Source organism: Eutrigla gurnardus (genome assembly GCF_963514095.1).
Source record: "Eutrigla gurnardus genome assembly, chromosome: 19".
NCBI classification, from domain to species: Eukaryota; Metazoa; Chordata; class Actinopteri; order Perciformes; family Triglidae; genus Eutrigla; species Eutrigla gurnardus.
Genome location: NC_139930.1, coordinates 10,335,704 through 10,355,789, shown reverse-complemented (window position 1 = coordinate 10,355,789; position 20,086 = coordinate 10,335,704). Strand labels below are relative to the sequence as shown.

Below are 20,086 nucleotides of genomic sequence, written 5' to 3'. Positions count from 1 at the left end.
AACACACACACGCACACACATAATGTATACTGTGCAAGGCCAAATGGTTCCATGGTCATACTTGGAGATGACGACAGACCATAAACATATTGTGTGCCTCGGCTTCAGTACTGAAAAAGAGATTGCATTTGTATGTAAGAAGGAAGGCTTGAAACCTCAGGAAAGACCATAGATGAAAGAAAATACCATTATTCTCACCATTTAGCCCAACAATAATATATAGGACTATTATTGCATAATGTTTTTGATTCTTTTAGCTCATAGTGCTTCAGGCCCAAGGCAAGCTCTGCTGAATCAGATGAATGTAATAACAAGACCTAAAGAAACAAGTTTCTGCATTATGTGATTTGAAAAACCAACACAATTTCACAAGAAAGAGCAGTGTCACATTTGACTTTTAACAACTACTCTGTGAGGAAAATCTCTATGACATAAACAAATAGATAAATAAAATAAAAAGACATCAACTGTGCAATGTAACTATAAGTATATTTATTTTGTAATGTACAGAAGTACAATTAAGTATTTCCATACTATAATACGCTATACTTCTACCACAGAGTGGAATGTTATACTTTTAACATTAATATAAAAGCTGCAGTTAGATACTTTGCAGATGATGCTATGATATCAAATGAGCAATCAGCTACACATTAAAATGCTACTTATACACTAACTCATGACTAATAGTCCAAACCAATAATATTATACACACCAAACACTGAGAGGCACACAATTACTTTTACATGATAGTATATATGTACTCCTACTTATGTATGAACTTAAGTAGCATGCGACCACCTGACTTTTACATGAAATCGAATATTTTTTACATTGTAGTCATGCTACTTTTAGATAAAGGATCATATGTCTTCTCCCACAAACACCCCACTATCTACATGCAGTTCAACAATATTTCAATTAAATCCAAAACCAAATAGTTTCAATAGATTATCCTTTGTTCTTCCTTTTGTCACTGTTAATAATACGTTTTCGAGTGTGTACATTTCTGGCTCGTTTTCTGTGCGAGTGCTCTGCCAAGCGTGTTGTATTATTACTTTTTATTACTTGTCATAGGAGATCGTGGGAGTTTGTTTCCTAATGCTCTAGATTTACCCACAACAAAGGCATGACGTTGTAAGAAAGACACAAACAGCATTTGTTTGATATTCACTTTATTAGGATAATTTCAGACAAAACATATATTTCTTCAGAGGCAACATTGAATTACATGACATCAGTTGATTCTTGTCTCAAGAAATGGACCCATTTTAAATGGTAGGAAAGTAACGCCGCGTTTTCTACGTGATCAAATCAAAGCGACATTCTGACATGTTGTTAAGGCTTCATCTTCTTTGGTAAGAATTCAGAGTTTGGACATTGTAACAGACCGAAGCGAGGATCCGCGCACATAAATGAAGGCATACTTCCTATTGTACACCTACACAGATACTGTGTATGTGCACACACATACTTCGTTAAATGCGTAGTGTCTGTGGAGGAGGAAGCTGTTGTAGGAGGTAACAAAGGAATCTGCAGGGTTAACAAGGGAATTAGCTGACAGTGTCTGATTTTACTGTCAGTAAAAAAATAATCCTGATATTAAATGGAAAGAAAGTTCTGAATAACCACAGTTTCACTCTTTTTGAATGTTCCCTGCACAAGTTCCTGAGTGTTGAGTATTTCGCTGAGATGCATCTCTGTGGCGAGACATTTCTGTCTTTCAGAATGTACTTCTCCATCTCACCCGCTGAAGATAGTACAATGAACCCAATACAATGTCAGGATGTCAGAATGAGCAGAGATATGCAATGTTTTTGGACAGCAGGGGGAATCTTCGGTTTGGAGTCAGGGGTTAAAAAAACAGGAAATGTCTTTGACATGTGATGTGACACGTACTGTCCGTGACTACAATGTAATTAAAACTCAAATCTATAAGAGAATTTAGAAAAACAAAAACAAGGATAACAATACAAAACAAATCTTATGCATTTAATAAGTGCCTTGATTAGGAATTGTCCCAGTTCTCCAAATACATCAAAGAACAAAGCCTGTTAAGAAAAAGGTTCAAAGTAAGAATGTCATACAACACATGGTAAAAAAAAAAGAAAAAAAAAATACATGTAGACATACAAGTTTACGTCATCATATTGCACAATTACTCAAGTGGCAATTTGTACTGGCCCTCTTTGTTCTCCGTCTCTACACAAACACACAAAGAAAATCAGGCATGCACGAAGAAACGCACATACACACTGAGTTGAAGAGGGGGATAATAAGCTACATGACTCGCTTACAATGAGGAGGCAGTTTAAAAACAGTTGTTTTTTTGGTAAAAACACTGAATACTTTTGACATTAGGGCTTGAAGGTGAATAAATTACTTTGTGTCTGTGTGTCGAATGTATAGAAAGAAAAGTTCACAATTGTGGTGCTTGTGTCAAAAAAATATGTACTGTGGCTACGAACGGCTTACTTATACCACGAGGAATGTGATAGGAAATAAAAATATGAAAATACATTTACATTTGTACATTGAAACAAATACTGGGTTCACGGATCAACCGTCACTCTACAGTTGTAGCCCTCGCGAGTCCCCCGTTATGCATAGACGCAGCTTCTGTCGAGCATTGGCACTGCAGTGGCTGATGCAGCCGATCAAATGCAGAGAGCAGAAGTTAATCGTTTGAGCGAGAAATTCATTTCTCTCAAATGACAGTTTCCATATCATTAGGCATGTCACGTGACAGCTGGAGCCGGGGCTGGATTTTTTAAAAGCATAACTGATTGACTTATGTGTTGTTGAAAGCAGTACATATAAAATGCAGTCTTTATTGCCGTTTCTATTGATTATACTATGGAGTCCAAAACAGGGCTGTATTCAGAGCTGGTGACTTACGTGGGAAGTTGGTGTTCAAGAGTTAAGGAAAGGTTGGGGGAAGCCTGCAGGTTTTTAACTTTGTTTTAGATGCATATACATCAAAATGGCTGATGTAAAGAAGGAGTTTTCAATGGGTTCATTTCAAAGAAAAATTTGCCTCAAATCTCACAGATTGCATAAGAACTTAAATGTGTATTTCATTAAAGGAAGCCTATTGTTGGTACCAAAAGTTCCTCCCATGAGGAACAAAAGTCTCACAAGATAGTGCACAACATTAGTGGCCGGCTACATTTTGAATGCAAGGACACTGAACACAGGCAAGCAGGTGGGAAACTAGTGTTCATACACTAAAAATCAGGCAGGTATGCTTTGGCAATATATTCAGAAAAATATATTTCTGTATGTGTATGTATGTGTTTAGTCATGTTATCACAGACTTTATGGTGAAAAACTGATTTTTTTTGTCAGGTAATGGTGAAAAGGAAAAGTACTGGAATTCCACCTCCAGAGAGACTATTTTGGGGAAACTCCACCCTGTGGGCGTAGCAGTATGAGGTCTGAAAACTGATGTGCAGAGTTTTGGTACTGACGCCTCATTATGGGCACATTACTCAGCTCTGGATACAGCCACGTATCTCTGCACGCTGTACTGTACATTACAAGAGTGATTATTTCTTAACTCACATACATTAATGTATTTTTTTCCCCTTAATGGTTCAGGACTCATCGCTTCCTTTTGGCCGTGAAAATGATTTAGGGTTTTGCTGTATAATTAGGAAATAATGTATATATTTTCTGTAACTTCCTATAAATGGAAGAAAAAAACAACAACTTTCATATGAAAACCTTGATACAGCTATTGGATAGCATTCGTAAGCTACAAGAGACCCAGAGGTCAACTATAAAATCCACCTAAAGTGACATAGAATAAAACACAGATTGATAAAAGGCAGAAAATAAGATCAATTCACCAGAGAAATCTAGTGTCAAGTTTAAACTTAGCTCCAGACTTCTAAATAATAGGAGGTAGCTGTTAACTATTGACCTGGAACTCCAATTAAGACAAATACCCCTTGAAGTGAGCATTTCTTTGACAGGTTTGAGATCCTAACATGTTGAGCTTTTCAGTCCCCGAGACGTTGTTGATTACTTTTTTTTGGACTGACCTAGTCAAAAGCCCTTTGTATTTTTGAAGCTTAGATGTGAATGCAAAACAGCTTTTCATCCATTTTTCAAAGTCAGGCTTTTGACTGGTTTGTCTCCTGTCTAACTATTATTGTGCTGCCATCACACGAGCACAATTCATTGAAAGGAATGCAGTGAATTTCCTGTTAGCTCTTGGGGGATATGGTTTGTTTTTCCTGTTGCTGGGAGCCAATTTTTCTTTTTTCTCTTGCCCTCTTTAACTTCCTGTCTAGGAGCTTGACTTTACAGAGAGGCTGCAGAGGTGAGCGTCAGAGGCCATTGATTAGACTTCTGTTATCCGTCACCCAGCTCCCTCCCCCCTCCGATCCACCATTACAAATTCCCAGATCACATCCATTCCAGGCTTGGTGAGTCAAAGATGTGGGTTGTGCTTTTCGATGAGGATTCGAAGGGGGCAGGGAAGGGAGAAATGCTTCTTTTTTAAAAAGCATTATTAGTGAAAACAAAAGCACACAACCCATATAGGTGACGGGGGGAGACGGTGGCTCTGCTGGTGGTGGAGATTATCATAATCTCATGCCATGCTGCTGGTCGGTGTGCTCTGGGTGCTTCCAATGCTGGCGTTGGCGCTGCTGTTCTCAGAGGGGGAGGGGTTGGTGGAAACAGGTTGTCGTTTTGCTCCTGAGCAGGGACATCCTGAAGAAAGATGAGAGAGAAGCCAATAAGAACCTGATGAAAAAGGGAAGAAGAGAACCAACATAAAAAGGAAAGAAGTATTCCTCACCAGGTAGATTTGCTGCGGTTGAGCTAATGTCCAGTCCAGTTGGGTACCCTGAAATAAGCACAATGGATCAATATCAAATGCAGACAAATATCAATTCACATCTTTATTCAACCAGAAACACTTGGATCTTTTACCTGTTTTGATTTTGATGAACCACAGTGCTCCAATAAGTAAAACTCCAATTAGGAACCCTCCAAATGCAATGCCCAGAACACCAGGTAGACCGAAATCAAAGCATGGAGGGGCTGAAATAGGAGAAAGGGAAAAAAAACAATGTATGCAAGCTTCAGTTACACAACAGCAATCACAACAACCGCAAGTCAGACCTGATAATTATTTTATTTTGTCACAGTGACATGTATGTACAAATCCAGAGACATATATAATAGAATATTATATATTGTTTTCAACAGCAAAAAAGGATTTGGGCAACCTTATCACATTTCTTCAGAGAAGAGCAAACAAGAAGTACCAGTTGCCAGCACCACATTTCCTTGCAGTACAACAGAACACTCACTCAGTAATTGTACTTGTGCGTCTGGTGTATAATATGTCTTTAGGCAACGAAATCTTAAATTCAAGATGTAGGAGGATTTTTTAAATCCTGCTTTCAACCATAAAACCGCATTCCTTTTGACATTTTTTGACAAAGAAAAACACGGCTTGATGTTTCCTGTGACAGAAAGACATCTAGTTTTAAGTCCCTACACATTTTTATTCAGGCACGAGCCAAAAATCCATAGATTCTAAAAACATTAATGGAAAAACCTGTACCAGCTACAGTATGCTCCTTTAATAATACTCTTTCCCCCTTCCTAGTTACCATGGCAATACAAGCAAAGCCCATGCAGTAAATATAACAGTCGTTGGTTTAGACATCAGCTGAACTGAAATAATAAAAAAATGTGCCTTTTCTAATTGATGATACAAATATTGTTTGAAAATCAAGTTTGACATTGCCGTTGTTCTGTGTGCTAGCTTGACCGGCACACAGAACATTTCCATCTTAATAGAAAACATAAAAATCTGAGCCAGCGGTAATAAAAAAATAATTTTGTCTGAAATCCTCTCTGAAAGAATAAGAGAACGGACAAACACTAAAACATGCTCGAGCCCACTGTGGCACCGACATCCGGTACAGCCTGGCAAGGCCGTCGCAGTTTTCCATCGCTCAATGCGGTCTGGCAAGGCCGTGAATTGATTACCTTGAGATAGACGTCATTTCAACAAGGCTGTACAATAGATCACCTATAGCGCTCTCCCTCACTCAGACATCAAACTCCTATCTTTCCTGATTTTAAAGCAGATGAAAACATTCTTAAATATCAAGATCAGATATTATCTGGCTGAATTATATATATATCCAATTGTAAAAGTCCCCAACAGCAGAGCTACATACAGTATGTGCATGCTGTGCAAAAAAGAAAAATATTGTACACTTGCTTTCCCTTTCCCCCCTGCTTCTGCTATCTGTGGAGATCCTTCCACAAGTATCTAAAACATTTGGAAGAAACTAATCATCACCTTAGCACGACTTTCTCTCACCTGCCTCTGCCTCCTCCTGCCTCCTGGTGGAAAGTGCTAGGCTAAGTGCTATACTGGGCCTCATAAAACACAGCTCCCCTTTCCTGAGGTACATTAAAGAGAGGACGTGAATACAACGGGTCGGTTTTGTGGAAACTTGCCACCACTCGTGTGCATAATGTGTAACAACTGCTTCTGTGGGGAGCCTAGAGTCATTTAATGCAGGAGATATAATATTTCCTGACTGCACTGCATGGGAAAGTACAAAGCCTGATATTGTACGGGACTCCAAAAGCTTTGATTTTTTGGTTTATTTCATAATCAAAATGATGAAGACTACATTAAATGCTTGCAAACTAATATTTGAATCAATAATAACAAATCTCAGCTGACTTCACCAGACGACTGAAACAGTGACATCTTGTGGGTGTTTACGCCGACTGCATCCCAGACAGCCAACCCGGTTTGTTGATCCGTCAGCGAGGAACATTCCTCGACCCCGAAGAAGCCAGAAACATCACAGCAACTCTGTGCTTTCTCTTGAGACTCTTTTTTTTTTCTTCTTTTTTTCTGTAATCAGTGTGTTAGTTTGTACAAGTGATGCTTTGACAGCAAAGCTGAATAAACAAGAGCAGGAAGCAGAAGCTCCAGTGCAGGTGGAGAGGAGGAGGCAGAGTTCAGGCCTGTGTTGTGACTCCCTGGGGCACTCCGCATGAAAACTACCAAACAGGAATGGTTGCTGAATGGAGCGCTCAGTCCTGACCGGCGAGGGGCTCGTGACAGAATCTCCTAGCCCTGCTGATATAACCCTTGTATCTCTGACACCAGCCAAATGCAGGAACCACATAAACAGACCTGCCAAAACAAAATGTTCCTTTACAACTAGCACTATATTCCTGTATATCAAGTCCCATCTCCAGAAAAAAAAAGGAGTAATTGCGTAAATTAAAGCAAAACAGGACACAGATGAGTAGTTTAATCTGGTGCAGCACTGATATATTCTACTTTATCTTTCTCCTCTACAAGGAAATGCAGGATAAAGGAAGCTTAAAGAATAAACAAATCCATTATCAGGTCTGACAAAACTTCAGGTGATTCCCCTTTAAATCAACAGCTACTTCCTTGTGTCTTTTTGGAATCTTCCTAGAAATTAATCACCCGTCTGGAGACGTATTCTTCCCTTGAAGAAAGACATCTTTCCTCGTTTGAGTCGACTGTGTTGAAGGGTTAGACAATAGCGCCAGGCCCAGCGGCTGTGTTTGGACAGCAACCCGATCCGACCCCCTTGGAAACACGAAGGACTTCACCCCTGTCCCCTGAGGGCCGTTACTTCTGATTGTGGCCACAAGGTCAGCCTGCAGACCTTCCTAAAGGACAAGGCCCAGCCCGGCATCCCCCTCACCGGCTTCGCTGTACATCCTGAGTTCACTGCTATGACAACCACACAGCACTTGTTGTGCACGAAAAGCAACAATTGGAATGAGAATGACAGAAGCAAGCAGCAATTCGCTGGCCGAGCACCAGACTAGCAATTAAGTCCCAGAAGTGAAAAAAAAAAAGGTAATTCAAAAAGTTTATAGTTTTGCTTCTGAGAGTTCATTGTTAGAGAATTAAATAAAAAACATCTTCATTGTAAGGCATTTGTCTGTTTTTTATGTTTTCATTATGTGAAAGCAATTTTTCTTTTTCCGTTTGTCGATTGTGTTGTTAGAGCGAAATTAAAAAAGAATCAAATACGTAATGGCATCACAAATGTTTCTTATAGCTGCTGTGAACATTCTTGTTCCACTGAACTGCCTTTTTACTGCATAAATGATACAATATTTTATTATTATATATATACATTTATATAACAAAATGGCTACAGGGATTAAAAAAAGATTAAAACATCTATGATCTTCAAATAATGCACCACATGTCATATTCAACTGCTTTCTGGAAAGTTTTAACGAGTAAGAAGAGAAAATCAGCTGAATCAAGCTGATCTTAGACCCCCAGTCCAATCTGGTTCAATGATGGCTTGAGGAGGATAATGTGATCCATATTTTGGAGTTTATCCTGAACTCACTTGGTGGTTGCAGACACGGCTGGGTGACCTCCAGATTCCTCTTCACCCTTCCTCCATCTCCACATTTCTATTTCGGTGGTGAAAGAAAAAAAAAATGCATTTAAGCGTCAGAGGCCAACCACCACAACAGATCTGCACTGACACTCAATACAAAATACTCTAGACAACCAAAGGGAAGTTGTAGCCCAGGTTCTATATTTTCTTACATGATGTTTTATTTAAAACGCTACGTGAAAGTAGTTGACGCGCTCGTACCTCGCTGTAACAGATTTTGACGGAGCATTCCAGGTCCCACGTGGTGGACGTCAGCTCTTGGAGGTGATCTAAGGAGAAGCTGAGTCGGGTGGTGTTGGGACAAGAGGAGCAGGCCTCTGGCATGAAGGGCAGCTCCTCCACCACAGGACATGAGCCCACGGAGCGCACGGAACAGTTGATCACCTTGATGGTCAAGACAATATCTCCCAAAGTGTGCCCTGAAATCTACAGGAGACAGAAGCGGCACAAGGACGAGCATCAGCAGACTGAGGCATCCATATATTTAGATGTCTTTGACCAGGAGGTGAGTAGAGAGACATTAAATACAACTAAGGGGTGAATGGCGTCTTACCTCTGCATAAATTCTCTTGTCGCTCTGCACCTTGGTGTTGGGGTCCAGGGGAGAACGGTAGTCTGGGGAGGTGTACAGCTGCATCAGCAGAGGCATCTGGTGAGGGGCGCTGACTGTACTGGGAGTGACTGGTGCCGGTGCAGGTTCTATAACTGAGAGAGAAACGGCTACAGTTAATAATTTATACACATCCATTTTTTTTTTTATTGAATTGATGGATCGTTGTCCTGTGCACTCTCTGCTTCTGTAGCACTCTTATGGTTGAGGTCTATACCCTGCTCAAGACAAAATCTAAGAACTGAAAAGAAAACGGTCATTCACATAGCAGCACAGCTAGTTGTGTATGAAAATATACCGAGCGTAATAATGATATTGCAAAATCTTCCAGCAGTCATTATCCTCCAAATATTCCATTCCAGTGCTGGTATTGTGTGACTATACTGCGTGGGCTGTGTTGATTTATTTTTTATTGATTTATTCTTTTTGCAGTATTATTATCTTTGAAGAAAAACACCTGAAAGTTGACAACAACTTTTTTTTTTTTTTTACCTTTTATGGTCTTACCTGAAGGGTTGTCTTTTTTCCCAAGAACCAGTAAAACCACAGAGTCCTTTGGCCGGATCTCAGTGTAGCTGGTGAACGTACTGGCTTTGAAATGATCTAAAGCCTTCCTTTGCACATCCTCGGCGTTGTCACTGTTCTGCGTAAATGATGGAGGGATTCTGTGCGTGATGGCGGGGAGCAGGATGTCATTGTTGGACTGCAGAAAGAGAAGACCGGTTCAAATAAATCAGCGACGACTGAGAGACTGTCTCGTACAAGCAGTCACTCAATAATAGACATATTTTCACGGGCTTGGGAAAACTTACTGCGTGCAAGAAATCATCCAGCTCCGTTATTAAGTGAGCTATATCACACTATTGGCAGACTGGAGTCTTTGTCCTCTTAATAAATCCAATCTCACATGTGAGATGATAAATATGCTAACTCTCTGCGCTATAACTACTGGAGTGTGTGTGTGTGTGTGTGTGTGTGTGTGGAAGCTTACACCAATAAAGGTGTGCTGTGGGTTGAGGAAGGTCCATGTGGTGCCCTGAGGGCCTCTCAGGAGCATGCTGATCTTCTCAGCGTCAACGCGAAGTGATACATTTCTGCAATATGAAGAATCCAAAGCGATGAGACAAACTTCACCAACAAAGACAGAAGAACAAAACATAACGGCGGGTGACTCCCAAGGTTTTACCGAGTGCTGGCGTTCTCCGGGATGTTTATGATGTGCAGCCCCACTTCGTCGCCGGGGTTCTGCTGCTGTGGGGAGCAGGATTTGAACGAAGAAGTCAGCGGCGCCGTTTCAATCTTCATGAAGTGCTTCTCTAATGCGTCTTCGTTTTGGAGGACGCAGGAACGAGGGCCAGGTTTGGTTCCTGTAAAACCACAAACAGTCATTTTGGATCATTCTTCACTTATACATTCAACAATAACAACAAAACAAAAAAAGACTTTCTAGGGGAAATTATGATCAAATTAGTTCTGCATGCATAACACTCATAATAAAGAAGAGAACGGTTCATAAGATGGACTGCTAACACAATGCTGGGGATAGACACATTAGCGCGTCGCCTTCCCTGCTGTGGGCGATGAGAGCAGTCTCATGTGAGTACACTTTGCTCAGCCTTTTGACCAAATAATGCTGACTGATGGTTTACAGGTGTACCCTGGAGCACTTCAAAACACTGCCGCTCGCTGGAAATGGGGGCGGGGGGCAGCAGCTCACAAAGCCTCATCACACTAATAGCCAGGTGCACTGAGCAGGGTGAAAGACACAACCAGGATATGTCAGTCAAATGCTTTATTTACTGAGATTAGGCCCTGTATTATGCTACAGCTGTGGTTTGAGCATTTTTTCCAATATAAAAAAAAAGGTACAATGAGGGTTAAATTTGCATCGTTGCATGGAGGAAAATACCACCTTTTTTAACTTTTTAGCCCACAGGAGGAGAAGTATTTGCAACAAGACTTTTGAGTATCACTTCAATCTACTTGTAGTGATTACAAGTCCTAAACTAGATAGAAAAATAGCTTCCTTAAGTGTCTTTTTTTTACACTGGCAATAGCATGATGATTTAAAATCACATCGAGAAGTTCAAGAAACCTGAAACATTTACATATTTCCTCTCCAGCAGGCGTTCGACTTGGCAACGAGCTGTTGTGTAGTCATTGCACAGACCTTTTTAAAAACGCCTACGACGAGGCCTACGCAGGTTCAACGAACGCTTCAATGCGGGGCAAAGGGATACAACAAAATGGCAATGCAAACCGTTCTACTGCTTGAGTAATATTAATGTCCTTGTGGATTATGAGTCAGTAAAAAACATGAGGTAAAACCAAGAGTGGTTGGAAAACCAATATATCATCGCAATTTCAATGATGCATTTCAAATGAGAAAAAAAAGGGGCAGTGTGCCAGAATGTAAAAATCCTATAATTCATAGACCTGGAGAAAGACAGGACATGATGATGAGAGGGATTCAAACCTCATCCATCCAACTTAATGTAAAAGACACTGGACATAAAAACAGCAACTCCACGCCAGAGGTCTTCTTCTGCCCAGAGCAGGCTTTGTGAGGAAATAATTGTGCAAATGGCAGTCAATTACAATAACTGTCTACAAATCAGTGTTTTTGCGCCTCATTCTTAAGCGTAAGTAGTTTGTAATTGTATATATTTGTGTTTCACACATGCATGATGAAAGCTTTAGAGCTGCATATATGAATACTCAGAACAAAGCAGTTTCAGCTCCACATATGCTACGGTAAAGCAAATAAAAGGTTCCTGAGGCTTGTTGACACGGATCCTGTAGATATTAAAATTCTGTTGTGCCTCCGATATTGATTGTGCTGATGTTTAGCTCACTGCTCTATATAATATAGGATTAGTAGGCACACATATTGCTCCCTTGGAAATGCCTAAATTAGTATGGGCAGTCTTGGTGTGTACACATGAAATGTTGAAAAGTAGAAGAGAGACAGTGTTTGATTTTTTGAATTGCATTCAGTATCTTAAGTATATAGACCTGACTTGACAGCAATGCATTTCAGTAGAGTGTATATCCCTTTATGGGTTTAAGGTGCCTTTGTAGGAGAATGGCCATATGGCAGCCGGTGCTTGGCCAACACTCTTGCTTTAGAACCGCATGGCGTCTGGCTCGGTTTATAATGCAGCTTTGGGTGTTGTCATTCTCTCAGTCAACTCTGAACCATCCATCATCTCATCCTACATACCGACAGGTTTTCTTTTATGTATGTGTATGTCTATCTCTTTCCATTATGTTGTTATAAATCAGTCCAAGACAAGTGTTGTTTTGAGGTTTGTGCTTCTACAATTTGACACAGACACATTGGAAATCAATGATGGCATACTGTACAATACAATTTCTCCAAATCATTCAAATGTAAAAGTAACAACGTTTGAATATAGAATATGAAATATGCTTTGTTTTGAATGGGATGTGGTCTTTGTTTGGTCTAAGTTGTTTTTCTCGGCGATTTAAAGTGGAAAAGAAATTCACACACGTACGAAAACTGAAGGTAAGTGATTCAGTTAGTGGAGAGAGCTCCAAAAAAAAAAAGCAAAAGAAAACTATTCTTACCTTTTGCTCCCGTCGCTGTCACCACTTTCAGATTCCGGACCGTGGTGAATGAGGTCACGCCCCCAAACTTCTGTTTTGCCCACTTGACCAGCTCCTCGTCTTGAGTGGGGAAGTCCAACTTGTGGATGTTGTTGTGATGTTGATTGCCATGAAGGCCAAGTGTGGAGCCATTGTTTATCTGGAAAGCAGAGTCACGCCAATTAGTTTAATGAAACACGACTTGCAGAAAGATCACGGTCAGAATCACCTGTCCTAAAAGACGTGAACGTAGACGTGAAATAACACAGAATGAAGTGAGTCATCTTAAAATATATATATTTTTTTATATTCTCCTCATGTCTGCTCACATTTTGTCACATCAAACATGTCGGCCCATTCCTCTCACTATTACTTTTTCTTCCCCTCCACCCAACTCTCCCTCCATTCTCTGGGCCGTGTGCTGTTAAAAAGAAATGTTTATTATGGTTAAGTGTCCACGAGCCGGGTTGCACAACCCTGTTGGAGCCATGGTCTTTCCTTTGCTTCCTGAGTGGGGCCAGGAAATGGGACCTTTTTTAGCTTTGTGCGTCACCACAGTCGGCTGGAATCTGGCTCCATACAAGGTATAAATATATACATCCATCCCATCTACTAGACACTGCTGTTTCCTCGTCTGGCCCCGATGGGAAATAATGGAGTTTACGTTAAGCTCCGCATGAATAAGTAGGCAGGGGAGGGAGTTGGGAATATATAGTCGACTAATGTGCTCAATAAATAACAATTTGAGAGCATGTGCTCCAATTATATTTTAGGCTGGCCCTTCAACAGATTTTTGTTCTCCTCTTCTTCAGCAGAACAAATGTTTGACACAGAAAACGAAATGCTGCATGAGTACTACCTCTTCATTTTTAACACTTGAACTGAAGAACAGTCTGCCTAACCAAACTTCTAGTCACTATTTTTTCAGTTCAATCATCTCCCAGAAAATATTCTTAATACAATTTTATTTCGTTTTTAAGATTGTTTTCAAGAGCAAATTTAAACTCAAATTAACTGAGCTTGGTGTGCTTTATTTAATTTAATTTTTGTGCTTTAACAACCATACAGAGTGATACAGTGAGTGAGTGAGTTTGTTTAAATAATTAAAAGCCCTCTCCTGGCCTGTCTTGTAGGTGTGACTATTTATGTGTACTTGCGTCACAAAGCGAGACAAACAAACGGTGAAAGCCAAGTAAGCCTGAGGGAGTCGTTGGTCTTTCTACGTCTGATTGACGCGAGATCAAAAACAGCGTGAGAGGGAAATTACAGAAATAAAAAAAAGAGAAGGGGAAAACAGTCCCGACAGAACCAGGCTGAGGAGGGGAAATAACAATGGTAAACAATTTAATGATTACAGCGGAATTGAACCTAGATTAGTTTGATAGTCTGCAGGGTCACAGCAAAGTTCATGGGACTCAATGATGCGTTGAGGGAAATTAGCACCTCTGTGTACAGAAATTACAGAAAGCTTTGATGGGTGTGTCATTTTTAGTGCCTATGCTCCATCTTTTTCTTCCATATTTAAAAGTATCTCATAAATACAGTGAAAAAAACCTTTTGTGGATAAGAAAAACAAGTATGAAGACTCACAAGATTCTGAAGACAGAAACTCTTGCTGTCCTTGTCATTTTCTGAAAGCCAAGCAGAGCTGCGATCGTGATACGGAGCCAAGCTGTCAGGCCGGTGACGTACTTCGTCAGACGCAGAACAGATGCTGTTTTCCTTAAACTGCAATCTGCAGTAATACGCTATTATCCCCCAGTGATACTGCTCATCCCACAAAAACATCCTGGTTGTCACATCCAACGCTGTCCAGGCTCTCGACAGGACACGATACAGGATGCGGTATCACACTGCTGTCAGCATATCAGTAACTGGTGACATTCCCCCAAATATTTCATCACCCTGATTGGTCAACTCAGATTTTTATTTTATTTATTCAGGTACGTACAATACTGCTGACCATTTCTTTTCCCCAGAATAACAGCTTTTTTTTTGCCTACTTGTTATATTTGATGTCACTATGGGAGGATATATTGACATACTCTATAGGTTATGAACACAGAAAACATGAATTCATCTTCACATTTCTGTCAGCGTGGGACTATTTGTGTGTGCTGGATCTGATAAGTGAGACATGTGAGAGTCAGCTGCCAAACGGATTAACACTCACAACATGAGATGGACACCATGTGGATTTCTTATGTTTTAAAGGTTAAAGTGTGGCAGCCAACTGTCACATCTCAAGTTTTCAAGTAATCCGAGATTACAAAGTCATGTCAGTTTGTGGAAAGAAATAAAACATTGTGATTCTTCCTTTTGGAGGAAGTTTTCAGATTTGATTTAAACTTTCATGCTGTGCTAATATGAACTGACACCAGTGTGTGTAAGATGGAGCCTCTGAAACTGCTTACTTCACATTCTGATACGGTTTCTGAAGATAATGTCACCTACAGAACCCTTCGGATGATTTGTAGTTGGGTTATTTAACAACTGCAGATGCTTTTTGCTTTAAATATTGTTTTTTTTAACCAAAGTTGTTATAACTTCCCATGCATGAGAAAAAGATTCTTTATCTACAGAAAACGTTGTTTCTTGTCCGGACCATAACTGAAACTAATCAGCGTTTTTCATAAAGGGACATTTTTATCAGCAACATACTAGAACATAATAGTCCAGGCATTCTCATTCATCTAGACACCTCAGTCTCTTTTAATATAATTCCCTGTCTTAATATTCAGTTGGCTGATAAAAGCGTGTGGTTTATTCTAAGAAGACCTTTCTGCCAAAAAGCAAATTGAAGCCATCAGTGGTTTGTGTTTGTGTTCCGATACGCTTCGTTAGGTTCGTCACCGCTGCCAATTTAGATACCAAACCACACCACGGTGACCACGCTGTGAAAAACCGCTGCAACGCTTTCCCCTCATAACAGTATTATTCCTCTATTTAATTAGACACTCAAGCAGCTGAATAGAAGTTGTTTCCGAGCCTCCCTGGATTTAATTCACAGATATAATCTGCGGACAGTGTGTAAAAGTCGGAATGTCCAATTTCATTGGTACATTAATTTTACAGCCGATGCCATCAGCCCCTCTCGTCGCCGGCCAGTTGTCTCACCGATTTATAGCAGTGATAATAAAAAACTCAAAAGCACAAACTGCCCCGCTCGGAGCAGCCGCTGGGGAATATGTCTACGGAAAACCAACACGGTTCATTGTCTCTGTGAGCCGCTCCACAGCAGCACAGCTGTATGCAAAACTGGCACTGGACAGAAGCTAACTACATCTGGAGGTATTTGAAGATTATACGATGCTGAGACAACACCACTTCATGTTTCACGATTTCCTTTTTTGCCGTTCTGCTGTATCGGTAGCTGAGCGATGGAATGGCATACAGCAGAGGAAGACATGAATGAGATTTAGTGGTACATCCTCCACACACATCCATCCAGCTGAGTGTTGGAAAAAAAAAAAAAACGTTACTCACATAAATGTTGACGTCGGGGTTGATGTCGTGAAGACCGTAGGCCGTGTCTGACGAGGTGAGGATCAGGTTCGTTGGGTTGGCGTTGATCATAGCGAGATTAAAAATCTTGGCGTCCTGAGAGAAAACAAGCAAAAAAATGTTACTCAAAATGTTATCTCGCATCAGGATGATTTAACATATTCAAACCTCGGTTACTTTTAAGCATTAATTATTAGTTTGTGTCCATTTTTTAGCAGCAAATTCAGAGCAGGTCCAAAAGAAATTGGAGTTCCTGATTATGTTGCAGGCAGAGATGGTTTGGCAGCGGTGTAAATCTCCAGGTGGAACTGTGGGACTGATTAGGAAGACAAAGAAATAAAGTGGAATAAATATTCGCTCACAGTGGGAAGCCACCCATATTTGAACTTCTGTGCTGCTATAATGAGATCTTTGGCACGGCTACCATGCTGAGTGTGTCCTATTTTATGCAGAGAATTAAAAAAATAATAAAAACCTTTATATGTACTTCAAACAATGCCTATTGCTCCTATAGCATATAATCGTTAACTGTGCATATTGCTGGGTCAAATCCATCCGGGAAACTAGAAACACACGGCTCCATTAAATTGTCATATTTTTAAGATACAGTATATATATGTAACTATTCAAAAAAAATGTAAGCATTGTATAAAAGGTGACCTGACATCTAATTATTATGAACTCTTTGCACAGAATGGAACTCTGCCAATACACAGACTTCAAGCCAGCACTTGCTTTCTGTATAAAGATATAGCCTTTTTCCCCAATTTAAAAAACTTCCCTATCTAGCATGGAGTGCCATTAAATGAGCAGACCTAAAGTTGACAGAGACATTTTGCTTATGGCATCAAGTTTAAAAATAGTTCCAACTGCAGTTTAATTCTACACAGGTAGAATGCAAAAATCAGTGTGGGATATATGACAATTATTCTTGTTTTTGCAACTTTAAAATGTCAACACATGCATCTCTCCAGAAAAAAAAAAAGCAGTGCCAGTCATTTGAGCGGGGCTGTTCGATAGACAGGAAGCGTTCTTTGCTGTCTGCCTCTGTGTCGACACCGACGTTAATGAGGTGATGCAGCTTGGTTCTATTCTTACATCTCCGTGCAGTGAACGTCAACAAGGGGAAGAGAAAAAAAAAAAAAAGCAATTAAAATCAATTATTTACCCGATGTGCAATGAGCTGCATTTTAATATTTTTTCAAATGACGCTGTATGTCTTGGAGCATTAAAACAATGTGAAATAGTGTGATAATACTCTGGAGTAATGATGAAAAAAATATGAGTAAGAACAGTAAAACCCTGCTATGACATTAATAATTATAGGCCTACCTTCCATGTCATTCATAATTATTTTAGGTCCAGTAGCCAATTGATGTATTTCTTATAACTTGCAGCCTGGTGTCCGCCCACACTAGTGGATCCTTGTGCTCGTTATATACTGTACAGTAAACCTCATTAACATAATGCAACACATAATGTAATACTTCATTAACCATATTTCCAGCTAAGAGTAACACAATGGCAACGTGATCCACTAATCACCACCACAGTCACTCTATGAATCAGCCTTAATTACCAAGCTCCACATGAGCGCAGGCTAAAGCTGCTACTGCTGAGTTTTATGGATGTAAGTGGTGGTGAGTAAACCTTTTCACTGTGGAATAATAAGTCTGAGGTTAGAGGGGTTTTTTCCCCCAAGACTGACTTACTTAATTCCGATAAATCCCAGTTCTAATTACCTTTACTACTGTAATGGCCCTGAGACGATCGGGTTCACAAAAGTGAAAGAATCGAATTGGAGACCAGTTCAATTTTATGACTCAATGCATTACAAATGAACAACATGCTTTAAAAAAAAGAAAGAAGAAGAAGCTTAGAAATATCTCTCCAGTGTGAGGCTTTTGCTGGAATTTAATATTCATAAAAGCAAATGTCTGCTTTCATCCATCTGTGATGCCTTCTCCACACCAAATATGTTATTCTGCTTATTTGAAGGTGGATTGTTTTTTTTCCGAGCTGGGAGACAATGAGCATGGTGGGAAAACAGTGTGAATCCCTGATATTAAATTCATTTACTTGCAAACTGATGTTGCCGGAGCTTGATCCAAAAGAATTGCGATGAGCCTAGGCTTGAGCTGTGGAAATATTCAGACCTGTGCAGAACAAATTAGGTCTAAGGAGACCATCAACAAATTGCCTTTGAGCAAAACACATTTGAAAGAGGGGCTTGCATGGTGCAGGAGATCTGACACACACACACACACACACACACACACACACACACACACACACACACACACACACACACACACACACACACACACACACACACACACACACACACACACACACCTTTTGGATTTTGCATAATTGCTGCTGCACCTCATTCTTTATTCTCTTCTTTTCTTTTTCTTATTGGCCAAAGGGGGCACTGCACTCACCGGTGAAAAGATGGTATTATTTGTGTCTGAATGGACCAGGAGTAAAAATAGGAAAAGTTTTAGTTGTCTTAACATTTTTGTTAAAAACGCCCCAAATATGGAAAGCATCTACAGCCCTGACAACAGAAGGATCATAAGGAGGAACAGTTATTATAACTGGAGTGCCCACTTATCACTGATGGAGCTGGAGACTTTGAAATGCAGTAACACAGAGTCTTCTCAGCAACTCTGCTCCTTCTTCTTTTTAAAAAAAAACTGAATCGCATGTCATGTACATCCAGTAAATGAATGAATGGTATTTCCTGTGGAGTTCACTGTGCTTCGTACAGAGATAACTCAGCGGTGCTTTCCTTAAATACTCCGTTCTAATGAGCCTCATTGTCTTTCTGTCTGACTTCCCTCCCCCTTCATCCTTTTGTGACTTTCATTCTTTCATTTTGAACCCTGAATCGTGACTGTTGTCGACCCTGATCACTCACCTTCTTTCTTTTCTTCCTGCGCTTTCAAGATACAATTGTTTTTCCTTCTCTGACTTTTTTTTTTTCACCCAGAGAAAGCATTTTTTTGAAGGGGCCTTTGCTGATGCAGTTTCCAGTTATTCTTTTGGCTCACTCCCTTCACTTGAATTGGCTCCGTTGGTGTAGTCTCGGCCTCGTGCCAGGAGCCCGACTACCCAAGCCAGCGTGACATCAATGGGCCCCCGTGCAAGCAGCTCCTCCCTATGAATTTGCCTGGCCCATGCAGCCCCTTGATGCTCCCTCTGAAATTCTCTACGCGGTCAAACTGTGAGAGTCAACCATCCTGGGCAGGTTGTAAATCAGAGCGAAACACAAAAGAGATGGGGAAGAAGGTGATAACAGAATTGAAAGGACAAAGAAGAGGGGAGGCGAGTGCAAACCTCCCATCTGACTGGACAGTTTGGCAAGAGATGAAGACGTTCCCCCTTCCTCTGTGTTTACAAGAGAAATCTGCTCTAAACAGACAGTCGAGAGCAGATAAGGTGTCTGTGTTAGTAGATCTTATGTCTGCCGTCTTGATAAAACATCCACTCACAGCCTGTCCAACATCCATTGCGTCATAGACATCCCCAGCCAAATTCCTGTTGTGAACTCCCACAAGCCCCACACTGATTTTACTTACACCATAATTGTGCAAACACCATTATTGTGCAAACTAACTTTTTGCATTGAAATTCCCCTCCTACGCTACTTAACCTGTCCAGTTTTGTCCCTTTTCAGGCCCAATAAGAACAGCGCATTTCCCTCCTTTTTACTCATCAAACAACCTTTTCCTTCTGATGTCCAGTCTGCTGAATATCCTGTAAAAATGCAGTCCATTAAATGAGACTGGACACTTGCCAAAGGAGTTCAACAACATTGATGCCAATAACCCAGTATCAGTATAAGCCAATGTCATCTGTTTGCGCAATGTTAGCACACTTACACAAAACAAAACCTACCTCA

The 20,086-nt window shown here is 40.4% G+C and overlaps 1 protein-coding gene across 2 annotated transcripts in view; it reads right to left on the bottom strand.

The window, feature by feature from the left end:
- eng (endoglin) overlaps positions 1-20,086 on the bottom strand; it is a 150,793-nt gene that overhangs the window by 115,335 nt on the left and 15,372 nt on the right. Inside the window, exons 4-14 of one of the 2 annotated variants that reach the window (XM_084034748.1) lie at positions 16,162-16,275; positions 12,658-12,835; positions 10,253-10,433; positions 10,058-10,160; positions 9,574-9,769; positions 9,010-9,161; positions 8,658-8,882; positions 8,403-8,469; positions 4,945-5,055; positions 4,811-4,858; positions 4,560-4,722 (exon numbers count right to left, since the gene is read on the bottom strand). In XM_084034748.1, coding sequence (XP_083890874.1) covers positions 4,601-4,722; positions 4,811-4,858; positions 4,945-5,055; positions 8,403-8,469; positions 8,658-8,882; positions 9,010-9,161; positions 9,574-9,769; positions 10,058-10,160; positions 10,253-10,433; positions 12,658-12,835; positions 16,162-16,275 — 1,497 coding nt within the window. In that variant the 3' untranslated portion in view covers positions 4,560-4,600. Of the gene's footprint in view, positions 1-1,158; positions 4,723-4,810; positions 4,859-4,944; positions 5,056-8,402; positions 8,470-8,657; positions 8,883-9,009; positions 9,162-9,573; positions 9,770-10,057; positions 10,161-10,252; positions 10,434-12,657; positions 12,836-16,161; positions 16,276-20,086 lie in introns of those variants that run through there. The other variant, XM_084034747.1, reaches the window with a different exon arrangement.